General features: G+C 51.1%; 1 protein-coding gene across 1 annotated transcript in view; it reads left to right on the top strand.

Annotated features, from left to right (window-relative positions):
• Positions 1–279: 279 nt before the first annotated feature.
• LOC146063088 (extracellular calcium-sensing receptor-like) overlaps positions 280–21,605 on the top strand; it is a 39,992-nt gene continuing 18,666 nt past the window's right edge. The window contains exons 1-4 of the mRNA XM_083175101.1: positions 280–398; positions 1,701–1,992; positions 2,518–3,366; positions 7,106–7,333. Coding sequence (XP_083031227.1) covers positions 280–398; positions 1,701–1,992; positions 2,518–3,366; positions 7,106–7,333 — 1,488 coding nt within the window. The remainder of the gene's footprint in view (positions 399–1,700; positions 1,993–2,517; positions 3,367–7,105; positions 7,334–21,605) is intronic.

The raw sequence follows: 21,605 nt of genomic DNA, 5'->3' as shown, positions 1-21,605 counted from the left end.
TGTATGGGCTCTGTAGAAAGGGCAAGCAAGGGTCTGGGCAGGAGAAGGCAAGAAAGGTTAAGCAAGAACAAAGGCTGGGCCAACAGTCTTGTTTTACTGAAAAGAGAATCTCCAAGTCCCTTCCACACCCTGCTTCTACCCTTATCATAATAAACATTGTTCTTTTTTTTATAAAAAAATACAGTAGCCTCAATGCGGAGATTCCTTCAGCTTCTTCTGCTTCTCTCCTCACTGGGGGATGGACAGTCATTGCCTGGCTGCAGCCTCCCGCCTTGGACGATGGAGCCCTTCACTCAACCTGGGGATATCCTTTTGGGGGCAGTTTTTGTTGTCCACTCCGGCTTCGAGTTTGAACAACCAACATTCCAGGAGCAGCCAAAGCCCGTTTTATGTACTGGGTAAGTGCTGAGGGACATTTATCAGTATTGGTTTCTATGGAGAAATTATCAAAATATGGAGTACGGAAAGAAAAATACAAAGGGGTACATTTGCTTGCCAGCCGGTACATTTATTTGCCAGGCGGTACATCTGCATGCCAGCCGGTACATTTATTTGCCAGGCGGTACATCTGCATGCCAGCCGGTACATTTATTTGGCAGGCGGTACATCTGCATGCCAGGCGGTACATTTATTTGCCAGGCGGTACATCTGCATGCCAGGCGGTACATTTATTTGCCAGGCGGTACATCTGCATGCCAGGCGGTACATTTATTTGCCAGGCGGTACATCTGCATGCCAGGCGGTACATTTATTTGGCAGGCGGTACATCTGCATGCCAGCTGGTACATTTATTTGCCAGGCGGTACATCTGCATGCCAGCTGGTATATTTATTTGCCAGGCGGTACATCTACATGCCAGCCGGTACATTTATTTGCCAGGCGTCACATCTGCATGCCACCCGGTACATTTATTTGCCAGGCGGTACATCTGCATGCCAGCTGGTACATTTATTTGCCAGGCGTCACATCTGCATGCCAGCCGGTACATTTATTTTGCAGGCGGTACATCTGCATGCTAGCCGGTACATTTATTTGCCAGGCGGTACATCTGCATGCCAGGCTCACCAAATTTACAAAAAAAAAAAAACATTTTATGATTCCAATCTGCGGTATAATTAGGCTTTAAACAATTTCTGTGTAAACATATTTCCAGCAGTCACTAGACATCGCTGCTTACCGATCGCCTGAGATGCCGCCCTTAAATGACTTCTCCTGTCATCGCAAAAAAAGTCAGTCTCAACTGACTTTTATTTGCGAGCGATAGGATGAAGACGGGGCGGCAAGCCGACGTCCAACTGCATGCAGGCATCATCCTACCCGCGTACCCAGGGGAACACCCAGTGTTTTTATGTGGATGCCCATAAAACATTGGCCAGTCCCCTGATCCGGTTTTGTGTCCGCCCCCAGTCGCCCTGGCCCTCCTTCCTTCTCCTTCCCAGCCACGAACCGCCTGGCGAGTCTGAAACTCGCGGAAGCTATTCAATGTCATGGTTTGCACATTAGCAGAAATGAGCATGCGAAACCCCGACCATTGGGGCTGAATTCTTACCGCTACGAGCGATCCTGAATCGGCCCCAATATCTCTATACAACCCAGTGCAACTATCATCCAGCGCACAAATCTGCTTCTTCCCACTCCAATCCATCCAATGCCAAACATGAAAAGCTTGAATGACTGTATAATCTTCTGGTTCCCTTCAGGTTCCATATCCGTTATTACCGGGATGTGCTAGGTGTCATGTTTGCCATTGATGAAATCAATAAGTCTGCAGACCTGCTGCCTAATATCACCCTTGGCTTCAGCCTTATGGACTCATGCATGTCTGAACTTCGGGCTGTTGGAGGAGCTTTGTCCCTGCTGTCAGGGGCGAGAACACCCTCCCTAGGATTTGACTGTCACTTCAGCTCTCACATTGTGGGGATTGTAGGAGAGCTGGTATCTGCCTTGTCGCTTCCAATTGCCCAGATCCTTGGAGTCCTCCATTATCCACAGGTATAGTCCATGTACAGTTTATGTGTATTTACTTATAGATAGAAACCTCAAAAAATTGTCTATAAAAATATACATATTGGACGTGATTACCACTGAATGAGATGGGTCACTCACCATGCAGCCCTGAATGCCTGTCTTTATTCTAAGCTTCCACACTGCCCCTGCCCACCGGCAATGAGAGCATCACTGGTATTATCACTTACCGTGACCCCCATGTTTGCTGCAGAACATACAACTGAAAATGGAGTAACCTCTGCATATGTTCAACTCTATTTGCACACCCATACCTCACCCACGGGGTATTTCTCCTACATGCAATTGGCCCATCGTGACCAGATTGCCATCCAGTGATGTCCACTCATCTGACAGTGTGTACTGAAGCTGTAACACGTGCACTGTTTGTCTAGAATTTTCACTCGGACTTGAGTTCAACTCAGAATCAGGTCCATTGTTAATATTTACCTTTTACTCTTTTCAAGATTACTTTCTTTAATACACTAAAAAACTAAAATGTTGGCTTTCCAGATCAGTCATGGAGCAACCCTGGCAGCTCTTAGCAATAAAATCAATTTCCCGTCATTTTTGAGAACATCTCCCAGCAACAGGTTTCAGAGTAATGCTTTCACTGAGCTCCTCCGTCTATTTGGTTGGACATGGGTGGGGATGCTGGTTGTGGACAATGATGTGGGGAACCAGGGCGGACAGGCCATCCAAGCTGCCATAGAGAGAAGTGGAGTTTGTGTAGAATTTTTGGCGAAAATCCACCTGAGTTATTCAGCAAAGCAGGTGAAGAAAGCGGTAGATGCCATTAAGGAAAGTTCGGTCAGTGTCATCATACTCCACAGCCCCGAGGTCCACTTGAAGGATCTATTTGATACAATGTTTGATGAGGGGGTGACTGGAAAAATTTTCATGTCTTCAGCTTCTTTTGGAATGACGCCCGGCCTCTTCTCCAAAAAAGCTTGGAAAGTCTTGAATGGGACCATTGGGTTTATTGCTAGTACGGGAACTATGCTAGGCTTTGAGGAATTTCTCCTTGACCTTCACCTAACTGGCGGCAACTCTACAAATCCATTCATGAGGCTCTTCTGGGAGAGTGCATTCAACTGCAGGTGGCCTGGAGAAGACTTAGAACCTGATACTTCAGATGTTTCTGATACAGAGAAGAAAGTGATCTGTACAGGGTCAGAAAGGTTTGGAGAGAAAATGACATATTTGTTTGAGACAAATAACCTCAGTTATACCTATCATGCCTATCTGGCTGTATACGCCTACTCCCACACACTACACTCACTTCTTGGTTGTCATACCAAAGGGAACGGGAATTATAATAATAGAACCTTTAAAAAAATGACTGATGCTCAACCCTGGAAGGTAGGTGGCAGAATCTGATGGACCCATGCTCTATAGAGTTTGAAATAAGTGCTTGATCCTGTTTTAATTCTGTATAGTGAATAAGGTAATTCAATAGGGTGGTGATATGTGAAGTTATCACCTTTAAGAGGTGCACCCAAAATATAAAAAATACAACAATATTTATAAAGATATATATGTATAGTAATTTATTAAGAAATACAACTAAATTAATATAATTAAAACACAATATACAAACATGACATACTACATATAACATAGAAAATAATATGCATGCAATGCTATCACTCTCCTGGATTTCTTGTTATGAGGCATATATAGCTTAAATTAAAAGTCCCAAATGGATCATTGGCTGAGGCTTATGCAGAAAAAAATCACTGAATAATTACCAGTCCCACTTATGATGTAATTGTCTCCAGTGACCGTGCAATGCTTGTAATTGGTCCTTGCTTGGACCAATTACACTGTTCAAGTCTCTCCACTTGCAGGGTGTAATCTCCAGACAGCGTGGTGTCAGTAAGTTACAAGTGCAGGTCACAAGTAAGGTGGAGCAAGGGGTATTGCCAACAGCAATAACCAAGGGGGACCAGTCAGTGTAGAGCTCAGTATTAAGCGTTTCTCCGCCTGTTTGTCCACTCAGAGGCTTCCTCAGATGACTTAGTGAATAAGGGGTTTTATTCTACAGTTTTCTTATAGTTAATGAGAGCATATTTGAAAAAGTGGACGGAATCATCCTGCAGTGGCTCAAAGAGAACCGGTACAATTCTATGTAGTTAAGATGTTTTATTTATAATTTATGTATGCAGGCGTTTGTCTTACTGAACTACTGAATCACCCCTTAGCCTCGACCACACCTCTGATGGGAGACTATTCACGGCACTTCGCATTAACTTCAACTGTGTCCAGGGCTTAAAGTGGTCCTGTCCACTAACACAGCCCCCCCCCCCCCCCCCCCCCATTATTAAGCAGGGCATAGACCAGTGCCAGGGAATTTGTGCCTTACCTCCCATAAAGAGATAATGGAAGGGGCTTTGGTCATCCAATAATAACTCCATTTAAAATGACAACACACAGTAGCACAATCATATGCACATTACACCACAAGTAGTAACCATGATTCATATTAAATCACATATTAAATATTAAATCACACAGTAGCCAAAAGCCACTCAAAACAGCAAGTTTTATTGGCTTTTAGCTCAAAGCCGACCAGTGTGTATGCCCGGGCGTTGAGCGCTGCTGCGTGCTCCCACATCATCTCCGGGAAAGCCGTTCATCTGCAGGTATTACCAGCAAATGAGCGGCTTTGAGGACGGCTTTGCATAGCACTGCGCTATGCAAAGCCGTCCTCCCTTGCTGACGGCACCGGGCAGGGGGAAAGCCGATCATCGCTGTCCATAAACGCTGGCCATAATCCCCCAGTGTGTATGGACCTTAAGAAATCTTTGGGACAGGCTTTTCTGTTGGAATTACTGTCCAGAGCTGTGGTAGAGGTGGAACTCAGTTATAGAGGTGGTGGAACCCAGGGGTTTATTCTGATCGGATCGGTGAAACGTACGTACGGTCCGTCACACCGTACGTTTCCCGTATGCGGGCGGTGAGCGTAAGTCCGCCCACAGAACAGCCGCACACGGACGGTCACAGACACCGACAATGGGGAGTGGCGTACACTTGAGCGTACGCCACCGTGCACGGACGGATCTCCCTCTTAGCCACCGATACCTGGCGTACATCAGAGCGTACGCCACCGTGCACGGACGGATCTCGTCCGTTTTCCCACCAACACCTTCCGTATATCTGAGCGTACGCCACAGTGCAAGTAGAAATTGAGTCCAAAAACATCCTTGTTGCTCTTAGACGTGGTTTATGTGTCTTTTTCCTAATAAAAAACTGGTATGTTTGTGTTACAGTGAAAAAGTTGACACATGTCGACTTCTGTGCATTGAGTGTCCTGCTTTTTAAAGTAGACAAAACACTTTCTGAATGGGTGAGATGGTTATTGCAGCATTGCTTATTGCATTCAGTTGTATGTAATTTACTTGTATTCGGCGTTAATTAGCAGACCCAGGCGTCCGCTCTCATCTGGTCAGGAGCACTCTTTGGCGTCCGCCTGTTTTTGGTCCAAAATGCACGGTGCGTTTGGCGATCGAGGCAGTTGTGGCACCGTGCATTTTGTGTGCACACCCCTCTTTACGCCCATGTTTACGCCCAGTTTTCCTCATTATTCCGGCCGCTCTCCTAAAAACGCCCACATGCCGCCCACAATAACCGTGCTCTTGTGGACAGGATTTTTCGCACGGAGAGACCCGTCCATGAGCGGTGTGAGGCCGCCGCACATGCGCATAGCGAAAGCTATGCATGCGCAGTTGAAAAAAAACCCTGAACCGACCGCATACGGTCCCACCGCACCAACCAGAATAACCCCCTCATTTCCATTAGAGGTGGTGGAACTCAGTTCCACCCCTTCCCCCTCACTTTAATCCTTGACTCTGTCTCAGCTCTATGCTTCATCTGCAATTTAAATGACCAGAAAATCATTTGATGCTACATGTTTTAAATATCTATTACTGACTGTGGTTTATTCTTTTTAATTTATTAACAATAAAAATGAATAAAAAAACTATAGTATATTGCCAGGGATTCTATCATGTAAGAATCTAACAGTCCTCAGCATTCCACATACAGCAACATGTATGGTAACATAGAATCATTACCACCTTCATGGCTCCCTGCCGGGGGGGGTGGGGGGGGTCTCACTGAAGCACCTATATGTCTATTCTGGGATCAGGTACAGTATGTACCCTGTCCTAGATCATGAGTATGGAAGCCAAAAATGTTTTGGGTTAGTTGTTTCTGGTGAGCTAGACACAGCCCACAGATCCTGCATAATAGGAGGAGCAGACCAATAGGTCTTATTTACAGGCAACCATACCTTGGAATAGGAGGGCAGAGAGACATCAGAAATGATGGTATGCTGAAGGGATCAGTAGGATGATAAAGCAGCAGAGGTTGATAGTTAAGTGATTGTGAAAGAGGGACCAGCAACCAAATTGCCAGGACCATAGTAACATAATAGTTTAGGTTGAAAAAAGACTTACGTCCATCGAGTTTAACCTCTTACAGGACCCCCTAGAGGGTGTTGTCTTATTGTTTATTGCTTCCCTAACTTTTTGTTCTACCATGATGGGTTTGTTCTGTTGATATTACTCTTATTTCCCTTTAGGATGAATTGATTTGTTAGTGTTTCCAGCAACTTTCTGAAAGCTTCCCACATTTCCCCCCTTGAATAGAGCATTCCGCTTTATTTTTTCAAAAAGTGTCTCTAAACAATTTTCTGAAATTAAGTATTTCAGATGGTCCCTTAAATAGCTAATTTCCAGTGAATCCATTGTGTTCAGCATAATATATCTTTCTTCCAAGAGAAAATAATGCCATCAGTTGTCCAAAGGCCAACCATCCCACCGGTAAAGGTCCTGATGAGATCTATGGCCATTATCTCCTGAAAATACAGATTAATATAACCTACAGATGGGGCGAGGCTCAGCATGGCCACCAGACCACCATCCGTAGGTTTCTGGCAGATGGCAATCTGGCGGCAGGGGCACCACAATAATGGGGTGCTCAAGCATCTCAATGTGAGTACGCCCCATTCTGTCGCAGGATATCGGAGAGCGGATGGAGGGTGGTGCAATGGGTGCCGCTGTAAATGGACAGAAAAATGTTTGTTTGTGTTTCTCAGGTGCTTCAGTACCTCAAGAAAACTAGTTTCCGTGCCAGGTCAGGTGGAGCTGTAATGTTTAATTCTGACGGGGACCTGCCACCTTCCTACGACATAATCAACATTCAAATCATCAATAATAGTTTTTATCTGATGAAAGTTGGGAGATTTAATCCGGAGGCTAAATTCCTGGAGGCCAAGCTCACTGTGAACATCAGCGCTGTCTTGTGGAATGAGCACTACTCACGTGTAAGTTTATTCTCTTCAATATGAATACTAATCCATACAAATAAAAATTTGACCACTGACCACTAGAGGACACATGGCAGACCAAATTACTCCTCATTGTGCTAAAATATGTCACAACAGAAAGTGAAAGCAATTTGTGCAGGGACACATATTTGTTTCAAACTTGCTGGATACAGAGAGGGTGAGCTTTGAAGACAGAGATTGGAGGGAGGAGCAGATAGTGACTGGGGGTGCAGTTGGAGATTCTAGGCTAAAATCTGTCACAGCTTAAAGTGAAATTAAAAACTGTCACAGCTGAAACTAGTTAAAGATAAAAAGATCTCTCCAGGAAAAAGGAAATATCTGTTCTCTTCTTATTGTCATTTAGGTGGAAATTTACTAATATGAAAAACCTAGTTTTTCGTATTAGTATTTCCCCTACGACTGCATACGACTGTTTAAGTCGTATGCAAAGTCGTGTTCCGGAGCGGGGTTTACAAAGCAGTCAGATACGACTGCTTTGTAACCCTCCGATGTCGTATTAATTCGTATTAGCTGGCCATATATACGGCCGCTAATACAAATTTTTCTAGCAGTCTGCACGGATCAGTCAGATCCGTGCAGGCTGCAGTGTGTAAAAAAAATAGAAAAATAAATAAATATAAAAAAAAAAACGGCGTGGGGTCCCCCCCACAGCTGTAACCAGCACCAGGCTGAAGGAGCCGGGGCCGGTAATAAAAAATAAGGGAACACGACAAATAGGGGTTCCCCGATTTTTAACAACCAGCCCCAGGCTCCAGGTCCGGGGCTGGTTCCCAAAAGTACGGGGGACAAAATGACTAGGGGTCCGCCGTATCTTAAGAACCAGCCCCAGGCCAAACCAGCCAGCAGGGTAATGCCACAGCCGGGGGACACTTATTATATAAGGTCCCACGGCCAAAACATTAACCCTACCGACCAGTCAGCCTGGCCAGGGGCCCTGAGGGAGTGGGGACCCCCCCAATGAAGGGGTCCCCCCCCCCTCCAGGACTTACCTGACAAGGCTGAAGCCTGGTGCTGTCCCTGATGCCCCTGGGCGGTGGGCATTGGGCTGATTCTGGTGTAAAAAATAGAAGAATAAACTATTGATTTAAACTGTAGAACTATGAGTCCCAGCAAGCCTCCCCTGCAAGCTGGGACTTGGTGAACCACAAGTCCCAGCCTGCGGGGCATTAAATGGCCCGCTGGGTCTTGTAGTTCCACAGTAAAAAAATAGTTAAATAAAAACACACTGACACCTGTAAAATAAAGTTTAATACATACATTACACACACACTGATACTTACCTATCTTGATCCCATAGGTAGGTCCCCATGTTGCCATTCTTCTTCATGTCGATCTTCATGTCTGCGTCATCGACGCCAACATGAAGATCGACATGAAGAAGAATGGCGACATGGATCCGGAACCAGGACAAGGCACCGGATCAAGACTCTGGGACCTACCTACGGGATCAAGATAGGTAAGTATCAGTGTGTGTGTAATGGTTGTATTAAACTTTTATTTTACAGGTGTCAGTGTGTTTTTATTTAACTATTTTTTTTACTGTGGAACTACAAGACCCAGTGGGCCATTTAATGCCCCGCAGGCTGGGACTTGTGGTTCACCAAGTCCCAGCTTGCAGGGGAGGCTTGCTGGGACTCATAGTTCTACAGTTTAAAACAATAGTTTATTCTTCTATTTTTTACACCTCTATCAGCCCGATGCCCACCGCCCAGGGGCATCGGGGACAGCACCAGGCTTCAGCCTGGTCAGGTAAGTCCTGGAGGGGGGGGACCCCTTTATTGGGGGAGTCCACACTCCCCAGGGGCCCCTGGATAGGCTGACTGGCCAGAGGGCTAAATGCTTTGGCCGGGGGGACTTGTATAAAAGTCTCCCCCCGGCTGTGGCATTACCCTGCTGGCTGGTTTGGCCTGGGCTGGTTCTTAAAATATGGGGGACCCTCCCCTAGTCATTTTGTCCCCCGTATTTTGGGAACCAGCCCCGGACCTGGAGCCTGGGGCTGGTTGTTAAAAATCGGGAAACCCCTATTTGTCGGGTTCCCTGATTTTTAATTACCGGCCCCGGCTCCTTCAGCCTGGTGCTGGTTACAGCTGTGGGGGGGGGGGGGGGGGGGGGGGGGGGGCACGCTGTTTTTTTTTTTATATATTTTTTTACACTGCAGCCTGCACGGATCTGACTGATCCGTGCAGGCTAAAGGCAAATACGACAGGGAAAGCAAGGTGTATTTTCCTGTCGTATTTGCGTGGGTGTTTTACACCACTTAGCAGCCGTATTATTCAGTACGGCTGCTTAGTACATCAGGAACCACCATTCTTTTGAATGGTGATTTCTGTCATATCCTATCGATGGTGTAGACATTCGTATTTGTAAATACAAATACAAATGTTCCATCCTTAGGAATACGAATTGTTGTATTTTCGGGATTGTAAATCCCGAAAATACAAATGTGTAAAAAATAGGTGTATTTCTGCCTACGAATACACCTTTTTTCTACGAATCCGTATTAGTAAATTTCCCCCTTAATGTAAAAGTAGTTAGAGAAAGGAATAGGTTTACGTATTTATTATAAATGAACATGGGCAGACTAGAGTGGCCCCGAGGTTACTATCTGCCGTCACATTCTATGTTCTATCTAATTAGCACCCACTCGGTGCGGGACAAATTCTCTACCCCGGTCCATTGTTGGGGTTTGCACCTGCGAAAATGTGCACAGGAGCAAACTCCCGGAGCAAACGCTTTCAGTGAGTTTCACGCTCCAGGAAGGAGCGAACAGGAGGCTGGCAGGGGGCGGGCACAGGAGACTAGCATTTCATGGTGGGCGTGCATGTAGAAATGTTGGGCGTACTCCTACGATAGCAGACATGTCTATGGCGGCTGACGTCACATGATGTAAGCGCCTGCCCTGATATCAGCCATCTTTAGCAAATATAAAAGTAAAATGTTGAGCGACCATCTAATTATTTTTCTTCCGTGTGGCGGCACGCTAGCGGATGTGTATGCGAATGCAGCAGCTTGCATGCTAGTAAGGGGGGGCTGACAGGGCAGCATCTACCTGCTTACTGGGCAGCAAATATACGCAGCCTAGCGAGCAGGCCTGAATCAGGCCCTTTGCTAGAAGGATTTCTAAGATTAGTTAGACCCCTCCCTGTTTCTATGTGTTCAACTTGTTCTTATTCCTCCCAAACAAACCCACCCCAAAATAATACAAGGTCATTTATGTCAGAGAAGTGGGAAGATGGACGGATGGACCTCACGCTTCTTTTATGGGGGCCACGGTGCATAATGAATTGAATGCCAACAATGTGTCAGGCGGTTCAAGACGACATCATGGTTGCTATGTGCCACTGGACACTGGCAGAGTATGGTCGCTATGTGCCACTGGACACTGAAAGAGTATGGCCGCTATGTGTCACTGGACACTAGCATAGTATGGCCGCTATGTGTCACTGGACACTGGCAGTGTATGGCCGCTATGTGCCACTGGACACTGGCCAAGTATGGCCGCTATGTGCCACTGGACACTGGCAGAGTATGGCCGCTATGTGCCACTGGACACTGACAGAGTATGGCCGCTATGTGCCACTGGACACTGGCAGAGTATGGCCGCTATGTGCCACTGGACACTGGCTGAGTATGGCCGCTATGTGCCACTGGACAATGGCTGAGTATGGCCGCTATGTGCCACTGGACAATGGCTGAGTATGGCCGCTATGTGCCACTGGACACTGGCAGAGTATGGCCGCTATGTGCCACTAGACACTGGCTGAGTATGGCCGCTATGTGCCTCTGGACACTGGCAGAGTATGGCCGCTATGTGCCAATGGACACTGGCAGAGTATGGCCGCTATGTGCCACTGGACACTGGCAGAGTATGGCCGCTATGTGCCACTGGACACTGGCAGAGTATGGTCGCTATGTGCCACTGGACACTGGAAGAGTATGGCCGCTATGTGTCACTGGACACTAGCATAGTATGGCCGCTATGTGTCACTGGACACTGGCAGTGTATGGCCGCTATGTGCCACTGGACACTGGCCAAGTATGGCCGCTATGTGCCACTGGACACTGGCAGAGTATGGCCGCTATGTGCCACTGGACACTGGCAGAGTATGGCCGCTATGTGCCACTGGACACTGGCAGAGTATGGCCGCTATGTGCCACTGGACACTGGCTGAGTATGGCCGCTATGTGCCACTGGACAATGGCTGAGTATGGCCGCTATGTGCCACTGGACAATGGCTGAGTATGGCCGCTATGTGCCACTGGACACTGGCAGAGTATGGCCGCTATGTGCCACTAGACACTGGCTGAGTATGGCCGCTATGTGCCTCTGGACACTGGCAGAGTATGGCCGCTATGTGCCAATGGACACTGGCAGAGTATGGCCGCTATGTGCCACTGGACACTGGCAGAGTATGGCCGCTATGTGCCACTGGACACTGGCAGAGTATGGCCGCTATGTGCCACTGAAAACTGGCAGAGTATGGCCGCTATGTGCCACTGGACACTGGCAGAGTATGGCCGCTATGTGCCACTGGACACTGGCAGAGTATGGCCGCTATGTGCCACTGGACACTGGCAGAGTATGGTCACTATGTGCCACTGGATACTGGCAGAGTATGGTCGCTATGAGTCACTGGACACTGGCAGAGTATGGCCGCTATGTGTCACTGGACACTGGCAGAGTATGGCCGCTATGTGCCACTGGACACTGGCAGAGTATGGCCGCTATGTGTCACTGGACACTGGCATAGTATGGCCGCTATGTGTCACTGGACACTGGCAGAGTATGGCCGCTATGTGCCACTGGACACTGGCAGAGTATGGCCGCTATGTGCCACTGGACAATGGCAGAGTATGGCCGCTATGTGACACTGGACACTGGCAGAGTATGGCCGCTATGTGCCACTGGACACTGGCAGTGTATGGCCGCTATGTGCCACTGGACACTGGCCAAGTATGGCCGCTATGTGCCACTGGACACTGGCAGAGTATGGCCGCTATGTGCCACTCGACACTGGCAGAGTATGGCCGCTATGTGCCACTGGACACTGGCAGAGTATGGCCGCTATGTGCCACTGGACACTGGCTGAGTATGGCCGCTATGTGCCACTGGACAATGGCTGAGTATGGCCGCTATGTGCCACTGGACACTGGCTGAGTATGGCCGCTATGTGCCACTGGACACTGGCAGAGTATGGCCGCTATGTGCCACTGGACACTGGCTGAGTATGGCCGCTATGTGCCTCTGGACACTGGCAGAGTATGGCCGCTATGTGCCACTGGACACTGGCAGAGTATGGCCGCTATGTGCCACTGGACACTGGCAGAGTATGGCCGCTATGTGCCACTGGACACTGGCAGAGTATGGGCCGCTATGTGCCACTGAAAACTGGCAGAGTATGGCCTCTATGTGCCACTGGACACTGGCAGAGTATGGCCGCTATGTGCCACTGGACACTGGCAGAGTATGGCCGCTATGTGCCACTGGACACTGGCAGAGTATGGTCGCTATGTGCCACTGGATACTGGCAGAGTATGGTCGCTATGTGTCACTGGACACTGGCAGAGTATGGCCGCTATGTGCCACTGGACACTGGCAGAGTATGGCCGCTATGTGCCACTGGACACTGGCAGAGTATGGCCGCTATGTGCCACTGGACAGTGGCTGAGTATGGCCGCTATGTGCCACTGGACAATGGCTGAGTATGGCCGCTATGTGCCACTGGACACTGGCTGAGTATGGCCGCTATGTGCCACTGGACACTGGCAGAGTATGGCCGCTATGTGCCACTGGACACTGGCTGAGTATGGCCGCTATGTGCCTCTGGACACTGGCAGAGTATGTCCGCTATGTGCCAATGGACACTGGCAGAGTATGGCCGCTATGTGCCACTGGACACTGGCAGAGTATGGCCGCTATGTGCCACTGGACACTGGCAGAGTATGGCCGCTATGTGCCATTGAAAACTGGCAGAGTATGGCCGCTATGTGCCACTGGACACTGGCAGAGTATGGCCGCTATGTGCCACTGGACACTGGCAGAGTATGGCCGCTATGTGCCACTGGACACTGGCAGAGTATGGTCGCTATGTGCCACTGGATACTGGCAGAGTATGGTCGCTATGTGTCACTGGACACTGGCAGAGTATGGCCGCTATGTGCCAATGGACACTGGCAGAGTATGGCCGCTATGTGCCACTGGACACTGGCAGAGTATGGCCGCTATGTGCCACTGAAAACTGGTAGAGTATGGCCGCTATGTGCCACTGGACACTGGCAGAGTATGGCCGCTATGTGCCACTGAAAACTGGCAGAGTATGGCCGCTATGTGCCACTGGACACTGGCAGAGTATGGCCGCTATGTGCCACTGGACACTGGCTGAGTATGGCCGCTATGTGCCACTGGACACTGGCAGAGTATGGCCACTATGTGCCACTGGACACTGGCTGAGTATGACCGCTATGTGCCTCTGGACACTGGCAGAGTATGGCCGCTATGTGCCAATGGACACTGGCAGAGTATGGCCGCTATGTGCCACTGGACACTGGCAGAGTATGGCCGCTATGTGCCACTGGACACTGGCAGAGTATGGCCGCTATGTGCCACTGAAAACTGGCAGAGTATGGCCGCTATGTGCCACTGGACACTGGCAGAGTATGGCCGCTATGTGCCACTGGACACTGGCAGAGTATGGCCGCTATGTGCCACTGGACACTGGCAGAGTATGGTCGCTATGTGCCACTGGATACTGGCAGAGTATGGTCGCTATGTGTCACTGGACACTGGCAGAGTATGGCCGCTATGTGCCACTGGACACTGGCAGAGTATGGCCGCTATGTGCCACTGGACACTGGCAGAGTATGGCCGCTATGTGCCACTGGACACTGGCTGTGTATGGCCGCTATGTGCCACTGGACAATGGCTGAGTATGGCCGCTATGTGCCACTGGACACTGGCTGAGTATGGCCGCTATGTGCCACTGGACACTGGCTGAGTATGGCCGCTATGTGCCTCTGGACACTGGCAGAGTATGGCCGCTATGTGCCAATGGACACTGGCAGAGTATGGCCGCTATGTGCCACTGGACACTGGCAGAGTATGGCCGCTATGTGCAACTGAAAACTGGCAGAGTATGGCCGCTATGTGCCACTGGACACTGGCAGAGTATGGCCGCTATGTGCCACTGGACACTGGCAGAGTATGGCCGCTATGTACCACTGGACACTGGCAGAGTATGGCCGCTATGTGCCACTGAAAACTGGCAGAGTATGGCCGCTATGTGCCACTGGACACTGGCAGAGTATGGCCGCTATGTGCCACTGGACACTGGCAGAGTATGGCCGCTATGTGCCACTGGACACTGGCAGAGTATGGTCGCTATGTGCCACTGGATACTGGCAGAGTATGGTCGCTATGTGTGACTGGACACTGGCAGAGTATGGCCGCTATGTGCCACTGGACACTGGCAGAGTATGGCCGCTATGTGCCACTGGGCACTGGCAGAGTATGGCCGCTATGTGCCACTGGACAGTGGCTGAGTATGGCCGCTATGTGCCACTGGACAATGGCTGAGTATGGCCGCTATGTGCCACTGGACACTGGCTGAGTATGGCCGCTATGTGCCACTGGACACTGGCAGAGTATGGCCGCTATGTGCCACTGGACACTGGCTGAGTATGGCCGCTATGTGCCTCTGGACACTGGCAGAGTATGGCCGCTATGTGCCAATGGACACTGGCAGAGTATGGCCGCTATGTGCCACTGGACACTGGCAGAGTATGGCCGCTATGTGCCACTGGACACTGGCAGAGTATGGCCGCTATGTGCCACTGAAAACTGGCAAGTATGGCCGCTATGTGCCACTGGACACTGGCAGAGTATGGCCGCTATGTGCCACTGGACACTGGCAGAGTATGGTCGCTATGTGCCACTGGATACTGGCAGAGTATGGTCGCTATGTGCCACTGGATACTGGCAGAGTATGGTCGCTATGTGTCACTGGACACTGGCAGAGTATGGCCGCTATGTGCCAATGGACACTGGCAGAGTATGGCCGCTATGTGCCACTGGACACTGGCAGAGTATGGCCGCTATGTGCCACTGAAAACTGGCAGAGTATGGCCGCTATGTGCCACTGGACACTGGCAGAGTATGGCCGCTATGTGCCACTGAAAACTGGCAGAGTATGGCCGCTATGTGCCACTGGACACTGGCAGAGTATGGCCGCTATGTGCCACTGGACACTGGCTGAGTATGGCCGCTATGTGCCACTGGACACTGGCAGAGTATGGCCGCTATGTGCCACTGGACACTGGCTGAGTATGGCCGCTATGTGCCTCTGGACACTGGCAGAGTATGGCCGCTATGTGCCAATGGACACTGGCAGAGTATGGCCGCTATGTGCCACTGGACACTGGCAGAGTATGGCCGCTATGTGCCACTGGACACTGGCAGAATATGGCCGCTATGTGCCACTGAAAACTGGCAGAGTATGGCCGCTATGTGCCACTGGACACTGGCAGAGTATGGCCGCTATGTGCCACTGGACACTGGCAGAGTATGGCCGCTATGTGCCACTGGACACTGGCAGAGTATGGTCGCTATGTGCCACTGGATACTGGCAGAGTATGGTCGCTATGTGTCACTGGACACTAGCAGAGTATGGCCGCTATGTGCCACTGGACACTGGCAGAGTATGGCTGCTATGTGCCACTGGACACTGGCAGAGTATGGCCGCTATGTGCCACTGGACACTGGCTGAGTATGGCCGCTATGTGCCACTGGACACTGGCTGAGTATGGCCGCTATGTGCCACTGGACACTGGCAGAGTATGGTCGCTATGTGCCACTGGACACTGGCAGAGTATGGCCGCTATATGCCAATGGACACTGGCAGAGTATGGCCGCTATGTGCCACTGGACACTGGCAAAGTATGGCCGCTATGTGCCACTGGACACTGGCAGAGTATGGCCGCTATGTGCCACTGAAAACTGGCAGAGTATGGCCGCTATGTGCCACTGGACACTGGCAGAGTATGGCCGCTATGTGCCACTGGACACTGGCAGAGTATGGTCGCTATGTGCCACTGGACACTGGCAGAGTATGGTCGCTATGTGTCACTGGACACTGGCAGAGTATGGCCGCTATGTGTCACTGGACACTGGCAGAGTATGGCCGCTATTTGCCACTGGACACTGGCAGAGTATGGCCGATATGTGTCACTGGACACTGGCATAGTATGGCCGCTATGTGTCACTGGACACTGGCAGAGTATGGCCGCTATGTGCCACTGGACACTGGCAGAGTATGGCCGCTATGTGCCACTGGACACTGGCAGAGTATGGCCGCTATGTGCCACTGGACACTGGCAGAATATGGCCGCTATGTGCCACTGGACACTGGCAGAGTATGGCCGCTATGTGCCACTGGACACTGGCAGAGTATGGCCGCTATGTGCCACTGGACACTGGCAGAGTATGGCCGCTATGTGCCACTGGACACTGGCAGAGTATGGCCGCTATGTGCCACTGAAAACTGGCAGAGTATGGCCGCTATGTGCCACTGGACACTGGCAGAGTATGGCCGCTATGTGCCACTGGACACTGGCTGAGTATGGCCGCTATGTGCCACTGGACACTGGCAGAGTATGGCCGCTATGTGCCACTGGACACTGGCTGAGTATGGCCGCTATGTGCCTCTGGACACTGGCAGAGTATGGCCGCTATGTGCCAATGGACACTGGCAGAGTATGGCCGCTATGTGCCACTGGACACTGGCAGAGTATGGCCGCTATGTGCCACTGGACACTGGCAGAGTATGGCCGCTATGTGCCACTGAAAACTGGCAGAGTATGGCCGCTATGTGCCACTGGACACTGGCAGAGTATGGCCGCTATGTGCCACTGGACACTGGCAGAGTATGGCCGCTATGTGCCACTGGACACTGGCAGAGTATGGTCGCTATGTGCCACTGTATACTGGCAGAGTATGGTCGCTATGTGTCACTGGACACTGGCAGAGTATGGCCGCTATGTGCCACTGGACACTGGCAGAGTATGGCCGCTATGTGCCACTGGACACTGGCAGAGTATGGCCGCTATGTGCCACTGGACACTGGCTGAGTATGGCCGCTATGTGCCACTGGACACTGGCAGAGTATGGTCGCTATGTGCCACTGGACACTGGCAGAGTATGGCCGCTATGTGCCAATGGACACTGGCAGAGTATGGCCGCTATGTGCCACTGGACACTGGCAAAGTATGGCCGCTATGTGCCACTGGACACTGGCAGAGTATGGCCGCTATGTGCCACTGAAAACTGGCAGAGTATGGCCGCTATGTGCCACTGGACACTGGCAGAGTATGGCCGCTATGTGCCACTGGACACTGGCAGAGTATGGTCGCTATGTGCCACTGGATACTGGCAGAGTATGGTCACTATGTGTCACTGGACACTGGCATAGTATGGCCGCTATGTGTCACTGGACACTGGCAGAGTATGGCCGCTATGTGCCACTGGACACTGGCAGAGTATGGCCGCTATGTGCCACTGGACACTGGCAGAGTATGGCCGCTATGTGCCACTGGACACTGGCAGAGTATGGCCGCTATGTGCCACTGGACACTGGCAGAGTATGGCCGCTATGTGCCACTGGACACTGGCAGAGTATGGCCGCTATGTGCCACTGAAAACTGGCAGAGTATGGCCGCTATGTGCCACTGGACACTGGCAGAGTATGGCCGCTATGTGCCACTGGACACTGGCAGAGTATGGCCGCTATGTGCCACTGGACACTGGCAGAGTATGGCCGCTATGTGCCACTGGACACTGGCAGAGTATGGTCGCTATGTGCCACTGGATACTGGCAGAGTATGGTCGCTATGTGTCACTGGACACTGGCAGAGTATGGCCGCTATGTGCCAATGGACACTGGCAGAGTATGGCCGCTATGTGCCACTGGACACTGGCAGAGTATGGCCGCTATGTGCCACTGAAAACTGGCAGAGTATGGCCGCTATGTGCCACTGGACACTGGCAGAGTATGGCCGCTATGTGCCACTGAAAACTGGCAGAGTATGGCCGCTATGTGCCACTGGACACTGGCAGAGTATGGCCGCTATGTGCCACTGGACACTGGCTGAGTATGGCCGCTATGTGCCACTGGACACTGGCAGAGTATGGCCGCTATGTGCCACTGGACACTGGCTGAGTATGGCCGCTATGTGCCTCTGGACACTGGCAGAGTATGGCCGCTATGTGCCAATGGACACTGGCAGAGTATGGCCGCTATGTGCCACTGGACACTGGCAGAGTATGGCCGCTATGTGCCACTGGACACTGGCAGAGTATGGCCGCTATGTGCCACTGAAAACTGGCAGAGTATGGCCGCTATGTGCCACTGGACACTGGCAGAGTATGGCCGCTATGTGCCACTGGACACTGGCAGAGTATGGCCGCTATGTGCCACTGGACACTGGCAGAGTATGGTCGCTATGTGCCACTGGATACTGGCAGAGTATGGTCGCTATGTGTCACTGGACACTGGCAGAGTATGGCCGCTATGTGCCACTGGACACTGGCAGAGTATGGCCGCTATGTGCCACTGGACACTGGCAGAGTATGGCCGCTATGTGCCACTGGACACTGGCTGAGTATGGCCGCTATGTGCCACTGGACAATGGCTGAGTATGGCCGCTATGTGCCACTGGACACTGGCTGAGTATGGCCGCTATGTGCCACTGGACACTGGCAGAGTATGGTCGCTATGTGCCACTGGACACTGGCAGAGTATGGCCGCTATGTGCCACTGGACACTGGCAGAGTATGGCCGCTATGTGCCACTGAAAACTGGCAGAGTATGGCCGCTATGTGCCACTGGACACTGGCAGAGTATGGCCGCTATGTGCCACTGGACACTGGCAGAGTATGGCCGCTATGTGCCACTGGACACTGGCAGAGTATGGTCGCTATGTGCCACTTGATACTGGCAGAGTATGGTCGCTATGTGTCACTGGACACTGGCAGAGTATGGCCGCTATGTGTCACTGGACACTGGCAGAGTATGGCCGCTATGTGCCACTGGACACTGGCAGAGTATGGCCGCTATGTGTCACTGGACACTGGCATAGTATGGCCGCTATGTGTCACTGGACACTGGCAGAGTATGGCCGCTATGTGCCACTGGACACTGGCAGAGTATGGCCGCTATGTGCCACTGGACACTGGCAGAGTATGGCCGCTATGTGCCACTGGACACTGGCAGAGTATGGCCGCTATGTGCCACTGGACACTGGCAGAGTATGGCCGCTATGTGCCACTGGACACTGGCAGAGTATGGCCGCTATGTGACACTGGACACTGGCAGAGTATGGCCGCTATGTGCCACTGGACACTGGCAGAGTATGTCCGCTATGTGCCACTGGACACTGGCAGAGCATGGCCGCTATGTGCCACTGGACACTGGCAGAGCATGGCCGCTATGTGCCACTGGACACTGGCAGAGTATGGCCGCTATGTGCCACTGGACACTGGCAGAGTATGGCCGCTATGTGACACTGGCAGAGTATGGCCGCTATGTGCCACTGGACACTGGCAGAGTATGGCCGCTATGTGCCACTGGACACTGGCAGGGTATGGCCGCTATGAACCACTGGACACTGGCAGAGTATGGTCGCTATGTGCCACTGGACACTGGCAGAGTATGGTCGCTATGTGCCACTGGACACTGGCAGAGTATGGCCGCTATGTGCCACTGGACACTGGCAGAGTATGGTCACTATGTGCCACTGGATACTGGCAGAGTATGGCCGCTATGTGTCACTGGACACTGGCCGAGTATGGCCGCTATGTGCCACTGGACACTGGCAGAGTATGGCTGCTATGTGTCACTGGACACTGGCCGAGTATGGCCGCTATGTGCCACTGGACACTGGCAGAGTATGGCCGCTATGTGTCACTGGACAGTGGATAAGGCACCGGCTGAGCATGGATGCTATGTGTCACTGGACAGTGCATAAGGCACCGGCTGAGTATGGCCACTATGTGTCACTGGACAGTGCATAAAGCACCAGCTGAGTATGGCCGCCATGTGTCACTGGACAGTACATAAGGCCCCGGCTGAGCATGACCACTATGTGTCACTGGACAGTGCATAAAGCACCTGCTGAGTATGGCTGCTATGTGTCACTGGACAGTGGATAAGGCACCGGCTTAGTATGGACGCTATGTGTCACTGGAAAGTGCACAAGGATGCTTAATAGACATCACCTTAAGGGAATAAGGCACAGCTCCATTTTGTGTATTGAGGACATAAAGACATAGCTATCACCACAAATCAATGCACTCTTTCTTCTTGTCAGTTCAATGATCCTGGATTTACCTCTGTGTTACAGGTGCCAGTATGGCCGCTATGTGTCACTGGACAGTGCATAAAGCACCGGCTGAGTATGGTCGCTATGTGTCACTGGACAGTGCATAAGGCACGGGCTGAGTATGGTCGCTATGTGTCACTGGACAGTGCATAAAGCACCGGCTGAGTATGGTCGCTATGTGTCACTGGACAGTGCATAAGGCACCGGCTGAGTATGGCCACTATGTGTCACTGGACAGTGCATAAGGCACGGGCTGAGTATGGTCGCTATGTGTCACTGGACAGTGCATAAAGCACCGGCTGAGTATGGCTGCTATGTGTCACTGGACAGTGGATAAAGCATTGGCTCAGTATGGCTGCTATGTGTCACTGGACAGTGGATAAGTCCCCAGTTGAGTATGGACGCTATGTGTCTCTGGACAGTGGATAAGGCCCCAGTTGAGTATGGACGCTATGTGTCTCTGGGCAGTGCATAAGACACCAGCTGAGTATGGCTGCTATGTGTCACTGGACAGTGGATAAGGCACCGGCTGAGCATGGATGCTATGTGTCACTGGACAGTGCATAAGGCACCGGCTGAGTATGGCCACTATGTGTCACTGGACAGTGCATAAAGCACCAGCTGAGTATGTCCGCTATGTGTCACTGGACAGTGCATAAGGCACCGGCTGAGTATGGGCACTATTTGTCACTGGACAGTGGATAAGGCACCGGCTGAGTATGGCCACTATGTGTTACTGGACAGTGCATAAAGCACCAGCTGAGTATGGCCGCTATGTGTCACTGGACAGTGCATAAAGCACCAGCTGAGTATGGCTGCTATGTGTCACTGGACAGTGGATAAGGCACCGGCTGAGTATGGACGCTATGTGTCACTG

Source organism: Crinia signifera, chromosome 3 (assembly GCF_055691185.1).
Source record: "Crinia signifera chromosome 3, ASM5569118v1, whole genome shotgun sequence".
NCBI classification, from domain to species: domain Eukaryota; kingdom Metazoa; phylum Chordata; class Amphibia; order Anura; family Myobatrachidae; genus Crinia; species Crinia signifera.
Note: the sequence above shows the minus strand (reverse complement) of the source record. Positions and strands in the feature narration are given on the sequence as shown.